This window comes from Ooceraea biroi, chromosome 2 (genome assembly GCF_003672135.1).
Source record: "Ooceraea biroi isolate clonal line C1 chromosome 2, Obir_v5.4, whole genome shotgun sequence".
In the NCBI taxonomy this organism is placed as follows: Eukaryota; Metazoa; Arthropoda; class Insecta; order Hymenoptera; family Formicidae; genus Ooceraea; species Ooceraea biroi.
Window position 1 is genome coordinate 12,093,078 of NC_039507.1, and position 18,412 is coordinate 12,111,489.

Below are 18,412 nucleotides of genomic sequence, written 5' to 3' on the forward strand. Positions count from 1 at the left end.
CTTTCGTTAAATTCTTTCTGTTGATTCCTCAACGCTTCAACGTACTTCCACGTACAGTTTATTGACGGCGTCAGTATCAGCCTCGGGCTCCGCTACGTGGTGAATCTTGCACGACTTTGCGTCAAAGTCCGTACCGATGCGACACAGAGCGTTACGGCGCACGTAACTTCTCACTAATTCGTCCCAATGACGGGAATTGTTGCCGACTGCGTCGTTTCCCCGTTCGAATAGTCCAAACTTGTTGAGAGGCATTCGTTCGATGCGAGTGACGTTGATCGACTAGTTCGTTTTGACGATACACGAGTCAATTTATAATGAGACCAGCTTCTCGAAGTTCCTCGATGATCGACAGCATCTCGTTGTCGTGAGAGTTGTGTCCGGCTTGACGCGAAGCTTCGAGCAATCGTAGGCGATCCACCAGCTCGTTGGGATCGTCCCAGTGCACGTAATCGATCGCATTGTCGTTCAGTGTCATGACACGAGGTAATCCTCTTCCGGATTTCTTCTTAGGTTCAACCGGTAGTAACGGTGCGATTATGTATTTATACTTGTATCCCCTGTTACTCTTTACCAGACCTCGCGCGCTGTGATTGCGTCTATACGCGTTCGTCACCAACAGCATGCTCTTGTACGTTTGCATATCATTTGCCGTGTACACGTCCTCGTCGAGATGTTTCTTGAAAATCAGCTCGTAAAGACCAGGTGTACCTTTGTGTCGCACGTGTCGATAAGTTGTTATCTTCGTGGTCTATCGCGAATCGTTTTTACCGACATCAGCCCATCCTGATCGATATAACGCCGAACACACGATCTATCTATCGTCACGGCTTATAAAGCCCGACGTACCGTTGACTCAGCGGGCCAATTGAGTCCGCAACGAATCGTCCATGGTTTCGAAAACGTTCTCAGTTGGAAGAGACGGTTGTACGGCTCCGATTCGACGTCGTTTCGATTCGTATGATTCGCGATCCGGTGAGCTGTTCCTCGTTTTCTATTTGTCTTCAGGGTGCATGGTACTGCAAGCTCTACGGTACGTGGCGTAAAGGTTATCAATGGCGCATCGCTCGATCCGATTCAACGCCGTTTCGATTCGTATGATTCGCGATCCGGCGAGCCGTCCGTTCGTTTCCTCTTTACCCTACTCCTTATCACATTCTTCTTCTCACACTTCGGGGCGCGTGGTTACGACTCGCGCTTCGGGGTACTTCAATCCCTACGTCCGACTCGTCCTTCACCGCGCGTGTGCTCGAGTTGTCAACGATCTTTTGCAGCGGTTCAATGATTGGCCCAAAATATCTCCTCACCGCGATATCATCATCGATCATATCGGTCTTCAAGCACGATGTTTCTTGCGGATCGATTCGCTCGTTTTCTCAATCGCCCTCGCGATTTTTTCACGCTCACGAATATCATTGCTCCCAGCCATGTTGTCGATCAACGACTAACCGCTCCGCGGTATCGCAAACACGTTAAATCCGTTTCTGTATCGACCGTTAGCGAGTGGGCTGTCCTTGTCTATCACTACGAAACCGTACTTGCGTTGCCAACAACTACGACACAACGCACAGAATCATCGTACGTCATATCGGTATTCACGTGATCGTTGTACACGTGTTTCAGGTTGGTACCATCCTGTTTAAACAGGATCAGCAGGTTCGCGTTGTCGCGTATAAGATGTTTCGGTATTCTCGCGTACGTCTGACAGAGATAGAAACAGTCGACGTTCGAGTGTCGCCCCATCGCAAAGTATTCTCTCACCGTATCCTGCTTATCGCACGCCACGTCATCAAAGACGAAGATCGAGTTTGGACGCGCCTCGTTCGGTGGAATGACGTCACTGTTATTGGAGAATGTAAAGTAACCGATTTCATCTATCGACGACAACAGAGTTTCCAAGTACTGATATTTCGGCTGCTGCAACGACTTCGAGTACACGTACACGTTCTCGAAACGTACACCGTGCGGACTCTCCAGCAGGCTTATCAGAACGTTGGTTTTACCGCAGTTCGAGGGGCCGCAGATGATCGCCGTATAGTGGTCGGCAGCACCGGGCCGTGTTTGCGTTTCTCCTCATTGTCCTCCATCAGTCGTAATCTGTCGTTGCAGTTCGTAACCTGTATCGTCAATGGTTGCCGCACGAATCTCATTTCGTCACTTCTCGGTGGAGGAGTGGAGTCGCCTATTTATAGGCGCGTGAAACCGCGAATCGCGCAGTATCAAAATGTTTGTCACGCTGACGAGTCCTTCCGATATACTCGATTTAACCGCTGAGCAGTTACAATTTGTGCCAAAGGTAGTTCTGTTGCAAGTGTGCGGGAACTATATCGAACACGTGTGAACAGGCTCCCGGAACATATAAAGGTGGATTCGGATGTGCAGACTTACCGCCGTTGTCGCGAACATTACAATCAACCGTGGCAACAAACGCACATCGACGGTCCGGCACCGTTGATCAGGGATTGCCGTGAATGTCAGCGCTCGCGACGAACGAATCAGTGAGAGGCGGAAGTTTGCTGAATCGCGCGATAAACGCGCTTCCTTTCGAGCTGCACATTCCCGGCTATCAGTTTTGTGGTCCGGGTACGTGACTCGAGAAACGATTAGCCAGAGGTGATCCGGGTATAAATCCGTTGGACGCAGCGTGCCGCGAGCACGACATAGCGTATTCTCGGAGTAAGGATCTCACCGAGAGACACGCGGCGGACAGGATACTCGCCAAGAGAGCGCGAGAACGCATTTTCGCGAGGGATTCGACTTTGGGAGAGAGAGCCGCCTCCACGGCTGTCTGGACAGCGATGAAGGCCAAGACGAAGCTCGGTATGGGTCTGAAGACGAAGAAGAAAAAGACGACGAAGAAAAGAACAACGAAGAAACGGATCCTTCCGGTAGCGAAACGCGGTGGATATTACCGATTCTACCGATGCTGGGTGCGCTCGGATCGTTGACCGCCGGGGCAGCAGGAGTCGCGAAAGCGGTGAATGACAGCAAAGCCGTGCAGCGTCAACTGCAAGAAATGCAGCGTCACCATCGCGCAATGGAAGGTCGCGGACTGTATTTCGCTCCATACAAGAATAGACAGGGACTGTATCTCGCCCCGTACAAACAAGGACAGGGCGCAGTAACGAAGAAAAAAAAAACGTCAAAAAGGCGATAAAGATGCCTACGGGTGTAACCACCAATGTAGAATTGGATCAACTGGTAAAACGTATGCGCGTACCATACTTTAGAGGTGTTTTCATGCGTAACTCGTTACCGATGAGCGGTGTACGTCGAAACGAGAGCGGTATCGTGAATCTGGACGATGCAACGGGTCCCGGTACTCATTGGGTAGCATACGCAAAGAGGGGAGGCCACGTGATATATTTTGACAGTTTTGGTGATCTCCGACCGCCGAGGGAACTGGTGCAATATTTTGGACATGCGGTGAAGATTCAGTACAATCGAACGTCCTATCAAACTTACGATCAGAGCATCTGCGGACAATTGTGTCTAAGGTTTCTCCAAACGGTTGACGATCAGTATGAATTTAAAGCCTAACGAGGCGCTATGAATATTCAGTATTCGTTGGGCGGTTTCTCCATCATGTCGCTGACACTCACGCTGACCGGGAGGAGTAGTATTCTCGCGGTAAACTACTTTCCATCCATAGATTTGAGCGACGGTGATTACGAGCTCGGTCTAATGGACTTTGAGACTTATCACACGATACCGAACGTGAACGCTTCGAACAATAAATTTTATTTTGGCGAAGACGACGCGGAGATTACAATTCCCGGGGAATCGTACGAACTGCGAGACATAAACGAGTTTTTGAAACGTGCAATATCAATTTCACAGAAACGGCATATGATTGATCCCAGCAACGAATACCCGATAGTGCTCCGCGCTAATCACAATACGATGAGGAGTGAGATTAAATGCTTCTACAGAATAAATTTTGGAAAACCAAACAATATTGGATCGCTGCTGGGATTCTCGTCGAAGCGTATATTGCAACCGCAACAATGGTACGAATCGGACACATCGATCAACATCATCAACGTGAACGTTATCCGCGTAGAGTGTAACGTGACCGCGGGTGCGTACAGCAACGGTGAACGCGTGCACACGATACACGAATTTTCGCCGAGCGTGCCATCGGGATATAAGATATCGGAAAGACCGAGACAGATCATTTACCTGCCAATCATTGTACGGTGCATTACGGATCTAACGATACGCGTTGCCGACCAAACCGGGCGATTGCTCGACTTTCGTGAAGAAGAGATCACGATCAGATTGCACGTGCGACGGCGATAACGTGAGATGCTCGTATTGAGCGGATCGAAGCAAGCGACAGATAACACAATCTTTACGAGGCCAACGTTCGGTAATAGTCAGTTATCCGATACCACCAAGAAGAAGAGGCTCACTGCATCGAACATTGAATTTTTGAAATCTTTGAGTTTCGCAGTACGAAATATTTAATCGCGAAAAAAATGATAGAGATCCTCAACATCGGGGACGAACCGATCTTTGACGATCGCATCGTCAAGATCGAGACTCACACGTACAATCCGTTCGCCAACACGATGTTTGGACACAGCGACGAGATAAGAATACCTATACAACAACAGGATCTGTACACACTGCCGCATGAAAGTTTTCTGTACATCGAGGGAAAACTAACGCTCAACGGAGACCTTATTGGACCTCGTATAGTGATGGGAAATAACTGCGTGGCGTTCATGTTCGATGAGATTCGCTACGAACTTACGGCGTGGAGATTGATCGCAACAGAAACGTTGGCATAACCAGCACGCTCAAAAACAATACACTGTTAACACTCGACAGAGGCATAACCCTGGGTAATTCCGGTTGGGATACGTATTATAGTGATAATGCAAATGGATACTTTAATTTTTGTGTACCGCTCTCCATGTTACTGGGATTTTGCGAAGATTACAAACGCGTGGTGATCAACGTTCGTCATGAACTGATCCTGATACAATCGCGCAACGATAACAATAGTCTGCTGGGAAATCCCGCGCTGGCGCCTGTGATCGACATATTCAAGATACAATGGCGAATGCCGCACGTGTTATTGAACGAGATAAATAAGTTGTCGATGCTGCGTGCTTTGGAGAGTGGACGATACCTCACCATGGGTTTCCGATCGTGGGACCTGTACGAGTATCCGCTGTTACAGAGCACGACCAAGCATTTGTGGGCGATTAAGACCGCGACTCAGCTTGAGAAGCCGCGATACGTCATCTTTGCTCTGCAGACAGGTCGGAAGAACATCATGTCCGAGGACGTTACCATATTCGACGACTGCAAACTAACCAACGTGAAACTGCATCTCAATTCGGAATTTTATCCATACGATGACTTGAATGTGGATTTCGAGAAGAACAAAACCGCCATCCTTTACGACATGTATTCACGTTTCCGTAGGGCTTATTATAACTGCAATTGCGCCGAGGCATACTTGACTCCTCCCAACTTTCTTCTTCGCGGACCTTTCGTGGTTATCGATTGTTCGCGACAGAACGAGTCTGTCAAGAGTGCCACCGTGGATGTGCGATTGGAATTTGAGTGCAAGGAGAATGTACCGCCAAATACAACGGCCTACTGTCTCATCATACACGATCGCGTGGTCGAATACAGCCCGTTGACCAACGTTGTACGCAGAGTCACCTAAACGTGGCAACATCGCGATCTCTATTATATAAAAAACAGCCGCATCGAGAACGATTGTAGTCGACGCGTTGATATCACAACCAGTCATGTTCGTACCGACGTTCGTGGATCTGCAAGGCTTTATCATCGGCGGAAACTTTGTCGTGAAGGAGGTTGCCGTGCTGAGAAATGGAAATATTCTCTCTCACTATATCTTTGGACCCTGCGTGCCATGGTACAGTCTCAACAAAGTGGAGAGACGCCGTGCATTTTGGCTGATGGCGAATCATCACGGATTACAATGGGACGATGGAACGATTCCGTATCGATGGGCTAAAGATCTGATTACACAGGCGGTGACAGACGAAGCATCATATACCATCGTATACGTCAAGGGACGCGAAAAACGCGAATGGCTGCGGAATCTACTCCTGGATGACGACGATATCTACATCGAGACTATCGACGCTCACTACAAAGACGTACCATCTTTGAATACTCTGGACGTTACGCATACTTTGCGTTGTAACAAACATGTAACCAAGTGTGCTTTGCAAAATGTATTTAAATTGTTTAATTGGTGGTCTTACCATACGAAATAAAATATGTTTTTATGAAACACAATTCTTCTTATTTCCCCTCCCCTCCTTATAATTGGCTGAAGAATCGAACACGTTCGTGCACGTTCAGTATTGCATCAACTCAAATTCCATACGTAAGCAGTGCTGACATCGGCGCTTAAAAATGTTTAGATAATCCCCTCTCCTTATAATTGGTTGAAGAATCGAACATGTTCATGCACGTTCAGTATTGCGTCAACCTCAGTGCATACAAAACCTAACCAGCAGCAGCAGCAGCAATAAATTCCATTGAGGGAAGCAGCATGAACTATTACGTTCCGCTTCAGGACGCCAAAACTCCACCGAAGAAATGTATCAGGTGCGTTTAAGAATCTTCTCCTTTGTCTTTTGATTTTTAAGTATTTGTTTTATTCATGATTTTTTTCTCACAGCGTTTTACCCGCACGTCGAGCAGTTCGTATACTGAACAGCCGATACGCACTGACGGCTACGGGATATAAGTACCTGGACATCGGCATCAACGTCGGTCCACCGAGCTACGTCGAGATTGCGATAGGAGATCATCGAGGAAACGAGCTGATCCTATCTCTCGAAACGTGGAAGGGACTCTATGAACAACAATGGAACATCCAGAACCATCTCTGCAAGGATGTTCGCGACCGTCCTCTCACCGTTGGACCGTTGACGGTGCGATTCAGTGAGAGTCCAGTGTGTGATACCAAACTCGTGTGTCTGGATTCATCCAACGTACGATTGATGATGACCGAATCGACGTTTTTCGCCATGATTAACCTGGACCGCTGCATCGAGCTGACGTACGCTCAGTTGGATCGTCTCGTCGAAAAGGTCGACGCAAAGATTGCACAATTTTCAAATATCGCGTCCGCCGAGACTAAAGATGTAACAAACGTAATATCAGCAAGCGATTGCTTCAGCGCCAATAACATTATAGATTGTGAGCTGTTGGCTCTGGTTTTTAGTAAACCATTGTAAAAAAACAGATACAATAAAGAAATACTGTTCCAGACATAAAACGTACTATTCTTTTCCTCACGCTCATTTCCCTCACGCACTCGAGTATCCTCTACGAGGCGCTTCACCCTTAACTTGTCGCATCGAAACGTAAATATTTTTTTCTCTAGATTGTTCTCGAAAAGGCTGCATCTTCTAGTTCCGTAGATACTGTCTAGTTGTATTGGGGATGAAATACGTGTATCTGTGCGTGCTGTGTAACTGAAAAGCGTCACGTTACGCCAGCTCTAGACTTTTAGCAGTTTTATTACCTCAACACTTAACGTTAACCATTGCACATCTAGCCTAAATCGAAAGCGTCACGTTACGCCAGCTCTGGAGCTCTTGAATTTTAGAGTTTTACTACCTCAACACTTATCTTAATGTTAACCATTGCATATTGCAATCCCTACTCTTCTTCTTTTCTACGGGCTACACGCGAAAGATTTTTTCCCGTTCAGTCAGTCAGTTTTCAGTCTTCGATCGTGCATCTCATAGTTCACTGAAAAGTTCTCGTGCAAAGTGACAAAATGGAGTATAAAGGATTCATCAATATTAGCGAAATGAAGTGGACGCGCTGGGAGCGACAGGGGAGGAGGGTGGAGAACGAGTGTATCGACGAATTGTGGACGCACCCGGACATTGAGGACGATGATATTTTCCATTTGAGGAATTTATACGGAGAAGATGAGTGGGCTCCCGAAAATTGGGACGAATGGGAAGATATCGGTGAGTAATTAATTTTATTTTTCCTTTTTTTACATAGTATTATATAACGGCGTTCGAATAGTAAAATAATAATCGGGATTAATAATATTGTTACAGAACCTACAGTTGCGAGCAAGAGGAAGGCGAGTGAGGAGGAAGAGATGTCGGAGAGCCTCAACAAAAGGATGCGGATCGAAGAGGGCAGTGATATTGGTGAGTTTTTTTTAATTTTTTTACTTTTTATTTTTTAATTTTTATTACGAATAAGTATACTAATCGTCTTTTGCCATTACAGAAATTATCTTTGATAAAAAGTGCGCGCGGGAGGACAACGATGATGTTGGTACGTATTTGTTTATTTACTTTTTCGTTTATATACTTAATTTTTTTATTTTAAACTAATAAATTTTTGTAAATTGTTTCAGTATTCCTCTGCAAACGAGTAAGGTTCGCGGAGGAAGAGGAGCGGGACGACGAGGACGAAGACGAGGAAGAGGAGGACGAAGACGAGGAAAGCGAGGAGGAAGAGGAGACAGAAGAAGAGACGGAAGACGAGGAAGAGAAGGAAAAGGATGACATACGTGAGTATTTTTTGTTTTTTTTCTTTTTTTCAACTTCGCTCCATTACGATCGATTATTATTAATGACTTTTTTATTATTTTTCAGAAATTGTATTCGTAGCGGCAGGAAAGGAGGAATAGGGGAACGAATTTAATATTAGTTTATATAACTTTTATTTTATTATTATTACAAATACTATTATTACTACTATTATTATATCTCTTTATTATTACTACTATTATTATTTCTATTTCTATTTCTTATTATTACAAGTACTATTATTACTTTTTCTTATTACTATATTATATCATTATTTTATATTATGTATTCTTATCTTTTACGTATATTAAATATTCTTATTATATAAACTTTCTCTTCTTTTATTTTCTTCCTCCTTCCACTCCTTCACTCCACCCGCCATTGTCACTAAACATAAAAACAAATATATATTTATTAGTTATATAGTTATTTATTAGTTAGTGTAGTATATTGGAAGTAGATCTTTTTTCTTTTATTTTTTAAATTTTAAAACTTACGTGGCGTTATAGCAGGAGGGATCACCGCTCCAAACGAACTCCTTCTCCTTCCTCCCTCTCTTCCGCCTCCTCCTCTTCCCCATCCTCCGGCTCCATGCAGCTTGCGCTGACCCCCTCCATCTCGACCGCAGAGGACCCTCGTGAGCGCGGTCTACGTGCAAGCGGCTGGCCCCTTCTGTAACATAAATATTTTAAATTCAGGATTACATGATCGGCTTTTCCGTAATATACATTTTCTTTATTTACTATTACATACCTGTTTCTCGCTGCTCTTCCATCCGCAATGTGGTTGTATTCGTGGCTGACGAGTGATTGCGTTGTCCCGCGAAACACTTCTTCTCACCAGTGTTCGATAGTTCGTTATATTTCGAAGCACGTGATACTTGTCCGCAACGCACCGATTGTTTAATAGTTTTTTTATATTTCGGAGCACTTGCACATCTTTTCTCCGCACTTTCTACATTTACGTACTATACATAGAAGGTCATGGTGTATTAACTGAAAATCCAAATGCATCCAGGGAATATTGTATTTTTTAAAGTCCCACAAATCATCGGAAAAATCAACGTCCGTATATCGGCGACTGTAACGACAGAAACGGCTATTGCATATGCTGTAAGGTTCGTCCTTCACTAATAATTCAAACCACCTCCTGACACCTGCAGGACCCACAATGTACAGCAACCCTTCACTGCGTGGATAACGTTTGAAAACTCTTTGTCCGACGAAGCGTTCGTTCGCTCCGCGTATACCGCGTTCTCGGTCGCACAGAAACTGTACCATCGATACTCGTTGCATACCCGCGAACTCGGGTCTTTCTTGCGCCATGCTCGCGTATTGTCACTTTCACTGTTCAATGTTTCTTAATTGTTCACTTCGTACATATCGGGCACATGTTGCACGGGAATATCACATATAATGTGGAGCGGCAATTTGTACACCAGCGACCGCATATTCCATCCCAGGTGTCTACTTCGTATCTTCGTATAATGTACACTACAGGTCCAAGGTCTACATTCGCTGTGCTGATTGCACATGACATGCACAAATCTGTAGGTCCACCCGTTGAATAATAACAGTATATGGTGCAGACACTGGTGAGTGGAGAAAGGGCCATTCGTTGGGAATCGGATGTTATTCTATGAGTTTCTTCTTCGACCACTTCTGCACTGCTAAGATACGCACTCTCGTTTGATAATATACTTTCTTCGTCACTATCTTCTTCGTCACTATCCATTAAAAGGCGATCGCGGGCGACACGGTTCTCTATATCGTCCATATCGATGTCATTGTCAAAGTTGAAATCATCGTCAGATTCGGAATCGATTTCCATGTTTTGCACACATAAATTCGTTTTGCGCGCACAGAACTTTTCTCACTGAAGATTTTCAGGAAACTCTTTTCTGGAGCACTCGCAACCAACTGTGATGCTAAACCTTTTTTCCGTTTGATTATATAATATCGGTACCATATCTCCGTCTCTTTCCACCCTGCAGACGGGTATCGGCGCTCGAAAATAAATTTTTATCTATAAAACAATCCCACGGTTCCTAGATATATGTTTACATAAACATCTCATTGATAGCAGCCGGGTATCGGCGCTAGAAAATATAATAAGATATAAACATACCGCATACCATGGTTCGTTCCTAGATATGTTTACATAAACACCCTCGACCGCAGAGGACACTTGAAAGGACCCATACTCCCCCCCCCATAACGCTATACCTCGCACTCCGGCGACCTCCCCCCCCCCCCCGCATGACGCTATACCCTCGCGCCCCGGAGATACCCCCCCCCCCCCTCGGAGTCCCTGGGTTAGAACCCGCATATTCTTTCTGCTAACATTACTTGAGTTGCTTGTTTTTTTTGGTAGAATATGCAAAATATAAATATTGTTTAAAATTTGATTTGAATTGTGCTTTAAAGATAAAGGTACGTAGATAAAGGTACAAATTTACACAGTTTGTATAATTATTTAAGAAGGTATATTTATTTAACAAATTTTAAGTATTACACATTCCATTTTCTTTTAAAAAGAATAATTTTTGTGCAATAATGTTGCGTATAGGAAAGTTGTAATCTTGCGTAAAAATAAAACTAAAATAAAATATATGATTACGGTTGTATATGTATAAATCTGTTATAATAAAAACTTTAATAAGCGAAAAATAAGTGTGCAATGTTGTGTAAAATCTTAGTGAATTAAACGGAGCATTTTTAACTGTGTACACTATTATTGTATTATTCAACATTTAGTTTTAGGTCATACATCTTGCAGTAATAAGAATTATGTTTCAAGTACAGAATAATATATACATATACACAATCACCTCTGCCGCGCTGTATAATCATTAACGCTGATATGATCATATGTCGCTTTCTAGCCTATTTTCTAATTACTTAATTCTAAAGAGCAAAGTGGTAACAATTTCTTCTAATTTCATTAAAAAGAAACCATAGATATAGATTTAAGATAATGTGTAATGTTGAAGTGGCTAATGTGACCTAGCTAGATATAACAGTCCTGATACATGGATCTAATGCATTATATGGGAGCATTAATGATGTAACCTCTCAATGCACAATCAAACTACCAGTCAACTGCACCACTGTCCGTTAGAAAATATTTCATCAGTATCTCTCGCTGAGCATTTGCAGTGTAAGTACTTCGATTTGAGCCCACTTGATTAACGTGTCGAATATGTTGTCCTAATTGTTCATTGCGCCATTGTCCTTAGATAACAATGCCATTTCTTTCTTGATCCACAAATTGTGATGGGCAGTACTTCCGTGTATTAGAGGACATAATAAAATTATGCAAAACAACAAGGGCAAGCACAATCTTATAAGCAGTTTCTTCCTTGCACTGAATTGATTTCCTTAATATTCTCCATCGAGAAACAAGGATTCCGAAAGTATTTTCAATTATTCGTTTTGCTCTAGACAAGCGATAATTAAGAATTCGTTGCGAATCATTCAGCGATCTTTTCGGATATGGTCTCATGAGATATGGTTTGAGAGGGAATGCTTCATCTCCCACCAAAGCACAGGGTACTTTATTTACTGTACCAGGCAATAATTTTGGAGGTGGAATATCAGTTGTATCAGATTCCATACTTTGACCAAGACTACTGTTTGCCCATATTCCGCCATCATTGTTGGAACCTGTAAAACAATTCCAATTCATTCTCATATTCAGCGCATAAGTACACATATTAAATATATAAATATATTAAAATATATAAGAATAAAAATGTATCACTTACCATAGTCACCAACATCAATCCAAATAAATTTGTAATTGGCATCACAAATTGCCAGCAGTACAAAACTGAAAAATCCTTTGTAGTTGTAATTCAATGAACCACTGTTTGGTGGAGCTTGAATAGTGATGTGCTTTCCATCTAGTGCCCCTAAACAGTTTGGAAAGTTCCACTGGTTCCAAAATCCATGAATTGTTTTCTCTCATATTTCTTGTGAAGGTTTTGGCAGGTACTGGGTACGAAGAGTTTGCCAGATTGCATCGCAGGTCTCAGAAATAATTTTATATGCAGTTGATCTACCAATTCGGAATTCCCATGATTTTGATCTAACACTATCACCATGGGTAAGGAACCTTAAATTATGACAGAAGACATTATTGTTAGCATTTAATAATTCAAGGCAAATTGTACAATTAACAAAGCATATGATAAGATTGTGCTTACATAAGAGTCATAGCTACCCGTTCATTTACTGAGATAGGTTTCCGCATACTTTTCTTTGTAAAAAAAGGTCTGACAAGATTGCACAAATGGTCATATTGGGCAGGTGTCATCCATGTCATATGGAAGAATTCTTCATGATCTGTCTCATACGCTTCTTTAAATTGATTATTAAAGTATCCCAATTCATTTCTGGTTTTATTTATGGATCTCACCCACCATCTTCTTTCTCTACGATGCCTCTTCCGTCTCAAATACAAATATGTCGATATAAAATGCAAATAGCAAGCACTCAAAAACAAAATTCCAGAAATTGCACACAAATCCATGGTTTCACTTTCACCGCATTTCACGGTATAAAATCGCCTTAAACACTCGCGTGCAAATTCTCGCGAGGGCCGTTAACAACTCCTCACAAAGGATACGCTCTCGTTTATCTGCGCGGTTCAATCTCTCATGACTAATTGCACGGGTAATGCAACGCATTTTCCGATCGGCATCACGCACGGAGTGCATCAACGACATGCGATGCAAGGCGGGATGTATCATGCAAAACGTACAGGTTAACCATTTCCACTGCCATGTAAAAGAACACGACAACGTTCTGCTCTCTAATTGGCTGTTGTGTTGCGACTTAGGATAGTATGTAGACAAGTGTCGCAATACGACTCAACCCATGACTCTACGATTCTAAAACTGCGACTTTACGAATGATTTTGCGACCTCATTGTAGACCAGGCTTTACTTTCGATGATGTGCACGAGTATCTCTGAACTGATATGCACGCCTAACGCCCTCAACGACGCGGTATGTTGCTGCGCGTCATCGGCCAGCTTGGACAGATTGACCGTATCTTCCCTTTCCGCGACGGGCAAATTCATGATTGCCGATAAATGGCGAGAGATTAAAATGCGTTTGACCTCGTACGATCGCTCTAAAACCTCCCATGCTTTATGATAATTGATTCCATCGACCGCGAACAGCCTTATTTTATTAGCGGCTTCCCCGACTAAAGCCGATCTGAGGTAATGCAGTTTATCTACCTCCGTTAAATCTGATTGAGTGTCTATCATGTTACGAAACGCATTCTTAAATGACAACCAGTTCTCGTATTGTCCGTCGAACGTCGGAAGAGAGGCCTCCGGCAACTTAAGCCGCCAGCTCTGTAAAGTTAGCACCCCCAATTGCGAATTTTTATAAAATTTTGATAACGTTTGTTTGTCCACGATTTGTCCATATTTGTCCAACAAAAAATTTCGTTTGTCCACCTCCCAAAACACAGTTGACAAAAAATTTTTTGCAAAAATTTTATCATTAGCACTCCCAATAGCGAAATTGTATAAAATGTTGATAGCGTTCGTTTGTCCACGATTTGTTCACATTTGTCCAACAAAAAATGTCGTTTGTCTACCTCCCAAAACAGAGTTATGACAAAAACATTTTTTGAAAACATTTTATCACTAGCACCCCACATGTAAAGATTTCTTTACGTTCAAAGCACCAAACGATTGTTCATGATTAGTCTATGTTTGTCTACTAACAAGTTGCGTTCGTCCACCTTCCAAAACAAGTTACAACAAAAAAGTTTGAAAAAATTATATTAGCAGCACTCCCATAAAAAGATTTCTGTGTTTTCCAGGCATTTCTAACAGCATTTTCTGCAAGTTGAGCACTGCAATCGTTTGTCCACACGTTGTTTTCGTTTGTCCATGGATAACTTTCGTTTGTCCACCCACGGAAATATAATTATGAAGAATTAAAACGAAGTAATTAACAATATCCGCTCTGTGGGTATCTAACAGCATTTTCTGCAAGTTGAGCACTGCAATCGTTTGTCCGCACGTGGACAAACGAAAACAAGGTGTGGACAAACGATTGCAGTGCTCAACTTGCAGAAAATGCTGTTAAATGCCCACAGAGCGGATATTGTTAATTACTTCTGTTTACTTGTTTATAACTATATTTCCGTGGGTGAACAAACGAAAGTTATGCATGGACAAACGAAAACAACGTGTGGACAAACGATTGCAGTGCTCAACTTGCAGAAAATGCTGTTAGAAATGCTTGGAAAACAAAGAAATCTTTTTATGGGAGTGCTGCTAATATAATTTTTTTCAAACGTTTTTGTTGTAACTTTTTTTTGGAAGATGGACAAACGCAACTTGTTAGTGGACAAACATAGACTAATCATGAACAATCGTTTGGTACTTTGAACGTAAAGAAAAATAAAAATGGGGGGTGATAGTGATAACATTTTTTCAAAAAATGTTTTTGTCATAACTCTGTTTTGGGAGGTGGACAAACGAAATTTTTTGTTGGACAAATGTGGACAAACGAACGCTATCAACATTTTATAAAAATTCGCAATTGGGGGTGCTAGTGATAAAATGTTTTCAAAAAATTGTTTTTGTCATAACTGTGTTTTGGGAGGTAGACAAACGAAATTTTTTGTTGAACAAATGTGGACAAATCGTGGACAAACGAACGCTATCAAAATTTTATAAAAATTCGCAATTGGGGGTGCTAACTTCACAGAGCTGACCGAGGTGGGGTGTCGCTAGCTGCCGGTTCGGGGGAGGTTGCTGTTCGGTCAGTGAATAGTGCCCTTTGCTCGGTCGATACTATTTCTGCCGGGGAACTACTCCGTCCGCGATTTATATAGGCCACTTAAAACGAGAAAACGGAATAAACTTTGTTCGGTAATATGAAAAGAAATAAAAGCCACGAAACGGTTGAAGGGAAGAAAAATAAGATTATCATGCGAATTTTGGCTTACTTTCTTCGGTGCTGCTCTTCGGATGGAGTACTTCGATGGTTTGGATGAGGAAGCCAACCGGACCAGAGAGTCTTGGCGTGGAGACTATCACTGACTCTACTTTTTAAACGCGACGTCCCGATCACGGGAACGAAACAATGCTCAAACGTAATGCTGAATGTTCAAAGACCAAAAGACGCGCTCTGGCCAAATTGTTCCCTTTATATACGGCTAAAAGAGCTTAGGTGGGGGTTATTCTGTTCTGAGAAAAGAAGGAAATAAGAAAAATGTGTTTCTAATGAAGCAGCGTTTGTTGCTTCTGAAATTACCGTGGTATCTGATGGATTTATGATTTTGTTTTCAAGAATTAAAGTGCGGCACTTGTGATGACCCCTACTTCGACCCTACATATAACAATCCACGTTTACGTTTCCTTTAGTCTAAATCTATTTATATCGCGTATCTGGTTCGCGGCTGCCCATGTACGGCAGAATTTCTCAGTATTTAGATTCGGTGAATTACTTTATTGCCGTCAGCGGATAACGACTCCCAAATGCCGCTCCGCTTTTCCAGATCTGGAGCGGGCTTCCCTAAGTGATTTTAGCCATTAACTCCGAATATATTTAGCCTATCGAGTGTTTCGACTGAGCGCAGGCGAGGATTGAAAAGTTTGTGAGTTGTATATCTGTTTGAGACTCGACCAATGATTTAATAAATTCAATTTAGTTCGAGTTATAGTTCGGATACAGATTTCGCTTGATCGAAATTCGTGAGAGCGAGCCTCGGATAACATGTTTGTCATAGAATCGCGGATAAATATTTTCATCGTCTTTCGTCGAGATCAGTTAGAAACGGTTCCATCATTCCATATATGGACATTTCGCCGATCGAGAGCCATTTGAAAGGCTTTGTTCAGTCCGTTCCGGAGACAAATAGCCGCTGTGTTGATCACTTATTTCGAGAATACGACCAGAATCTGATCAGTCGTCAAATAGTCAAGTCGACTCGTTCCGGTATATTCAGTTGTTCAATTCGACGCTCGTTCTCGCATTCGGTCGACCGCTAGTCCGTTGAGCTGTTTCCACGTTCGAGTTCTCAACTCGCTGGTAATTTCGGGTTGCGTGAACTTCGATTCCGGCCTCGTACATCTCATTTTTGTTGTTAATTCTTTTTATTGTGCGTAACGAACGGTCCGAGAGCTATTAACAGCATTATACGCGTCAAGATCTCCGCCTGATGCTTTTCAGAGACTCTTCGCGGCAAGATTTCCGCCTGACATAGGTCAGAGGCTTTCCACGGCAACATCATCACCGGACAAGTGCAGCGAGACGCACGAGTTAGAAGACCACGACGCCGCGTAAATATTGTCATCGCGTCAGCTCTCGGCCGTGACCCAATTTCTTCGGTGAAATACACGTGATTTCGAAGAAACTGATTGATTCCTGGCTTTCGCTGTCCTCTTCTCCCTGTTCACTCCCGCTCGAGGTTACACAGAACCTCGAGTGCACGGAATTTCGCGCTCAGCGCGGAGCGATCTACACACGGGCTATTCGCTGAATAGTTCACAACTTAAACCGTACAATATTATTTTGTGACATTTTGCTAAGACCACTTGCCCCTTCTTTCGTCCGGTCGTACTTTTCGTTGGTGGGGATTGATTCTTAATTGTTACTTTTCTCTATTTCTAAATTTAATATTTCCTGTGGAAGCGAGGAACCGTGGAGTCTCCTGGACGTAACAAGCCAATTAAGTATTTTTGTCCGAATTGTCCATGATAATTTCTCATGTACCGAAGAATTGTTAGATTTTATTCCCATGCATAATACAACGACAGGTGCCGATATTTTTAAAGCCGTAGAAGAACCTCTTAAAAACTATAATACCGATTTCTCCAAATGTTCGGCTATAGTGACTGACGGTGCAAAAGCAATGACAGGTACAAAACCTGGATTGTTCGGTCAATTAAAGCAGCAGAATATCGAAATTCCTTTTATTCATTGCATCATTCATCAAGAGGCGTTATATGGAAAAGCTATTAAACTAAGCGATACAATGCAAGCAGTTACAAAAATTACGAATTTTATTAAGGGCGGTAACAAATTTCTTCTTCATCGAAAATTTCAACAGTTTCTCAGAGAACATAACGCAGCTTATACTGATGTGCCCCTACATTACGCAGTTCGTTGGCTTAGTGCAGGAAAATGTCTGGACAAATTTTTTGCAATAAGAAAAGAAATTTTCCTTTTCTTGCAAGAACCATCAGTTCCAAAACATGATGAATTTAAAGATTTCTTAGAGAATTTTGAGTCGTTTTCCGAGATAGATCACAGACATAACAAATCATCTTAATACATTAAATTTAAAACTGCAAAAAGCCAAGCAAAGTATTTCCGAATTGGTGAGTGGTCATATTGATTATTTCCATAGAAAGTTAATATTAATGAAAAATCATATGGAACAAAATATTTTACATTTTTTCCCGTCTTGTCAGATTCTCAGTGAAGAACATGACAAACATGGATTTTAAAAAACACATGTATATTATCGAATCAATAATAAATCAATTCGAAACGCGTTTTAGTAACATATCGATACTTAGAACCGACTTAATCCTTTTCGAGAATCCTCTCACCGTTAAAATTGAAGAGCAGAATCTACAATTTCAGGAGGAACTTTGCAAACAGATATTTCTCTTAAATCGCGAACAGAGAAAGAAATAGAATTCTTCAAAATTTTAGAGAAATCGTCTTATCCCAATTTAATAAATTTCAGTCTTCGTATTTTCTCAATGTTTGGTTCTACTTATTTATGTGAATGTTCCTTTTCTAAAATGAAATATATAAAAACGGATAAACGTTCTACATTAAACGACAAGTCTTTATCTTCATTGAT

At 42.3% G+C, this 18,412-nt stretch overlaps 4 protein-coding genes and 1 pseudogene across 4 annotated transcripts; 3 read left to right on the forward strand and 2 right to left on the reverse strand.

Annotated features, from left to right (window-relative positions):
• The first annotated feature begins 4,918 nt into the window (after positions 1-4,918).
• Positions 4,919-5,683, forward strand: LOC113561485. The gene has a single exon (XM_026967981.1). It carries the CDS (start codon positions 4,919-4,921, stop codon positions 5,681-5,683), a length of 765 nt encoding a protein of 254 aa, XP_026823782.1.
• Positions 5,684-5,958: 275 nt separating this feature from the next.
• Positions 5,959-7,269, forward strand: LOC113563636. The gene is made up of 2 exons (XM_026975483.1): positions 5,959-6,600; positions 6,674-7,269. The coding sequence occupies exons 1-2, from the start codon at positions 6,545-6,547 to the stop codon at positions 7,233-7,235; spliced, it is 618 nt and encodes a 205-aa protein (XP_026831284.1). The 5' UTR covers positions 5,959-6,544; the 3' UTR covers positions 7,236-7,269.
• A 4,382-nt stretch (positions 7,270-11,651) lies between these two features.
• On the reverse strand, positions 11,652-12,523 carry LOC113561486 (annotated as a pseudogene).
• On the reverse strand, positions 12,490-13,445 carry LOC113563637. Its single transcript, XM_026975484.1, has 2 exons — positions 12,769-13,445; positions 12,490-12,677 (listed from the first exon to the last, which is right to left on the reverse strand). Exons 1-2 carry the CDS (start codon positions 13,092-13,094, stop codon positions 12,527-12,529), a joined length of 477 nt encoding a protein of 158 aa, XP_026831285.1. The 5' UTR covers positions 13,095-13,445; the 3' UTR covers positions 12,490-12,526.
• A 1,950-nt stretch (positions 13,446-15,395) lies between these two features.
• On the forward strand, positions 15,396-17,913 carry LOC105284599 (protein FAM200A). The gene has a single exon (XM_026975450.1). The coding sequence runs from the start codon at positions 17,336-17,338 to the stop codon at positions 17,867-17,869; it is 534 nt and encodes a 177-aa protein (XP_026831251.1). The 5' UTR covers positions 15,396-17,335; the 3' UTR covers positions 17,870-17,913.
• Positions 17,914-18,412: the final 499 nt, after the last annotated feature.

Excerpts from the sequence above, each read along its gene's own strand:
- LOC113561485 (XM_026967981.1), top strand. The coding sequence starts at position 4,919 with ATGTTACTGGGATTTTGCGAAGATTACAAACGCGTGGTGATCAACGTT.
- LOC113563636 (XM_026975483.1), top strand. The coding sequence starts at position 6,545 with ATGAACTATTACGTTCCGCTTCAGGACGCCAAAACTCCACCGAAGAAA. Across the intron at positions 6,601-6,673 it reads CCACCGAAGAAATGTATCAG|CGTTTTACCCGCACGTCGAG; the intron begins GTGCGTTTAAGA and ends TTTTTCTCACAG.
- LOC105284599 (XM_026975450.1), top strand. The coding sequence starts at position 17,336 with ATGCATAATACAACGACAGGTGCCGATATTTTTAAAGCCGTAGAAGAA.
- LOC113563637 (XM_026975484.1), bottom strand. The coding sequence starts at position 13,094 with ATGGATTTGTGTGCAATTTCTGGAATTTTGTTTTTGAGTGCTTGCTAT. Across the intron at positions 12,678-12,768 it reads CGGGTAGCTATGACTCTTAT|GTTCCTTACCCATGGTGATA; the intron begins GTAAGCACAATC and ends TCATAATTTAAG.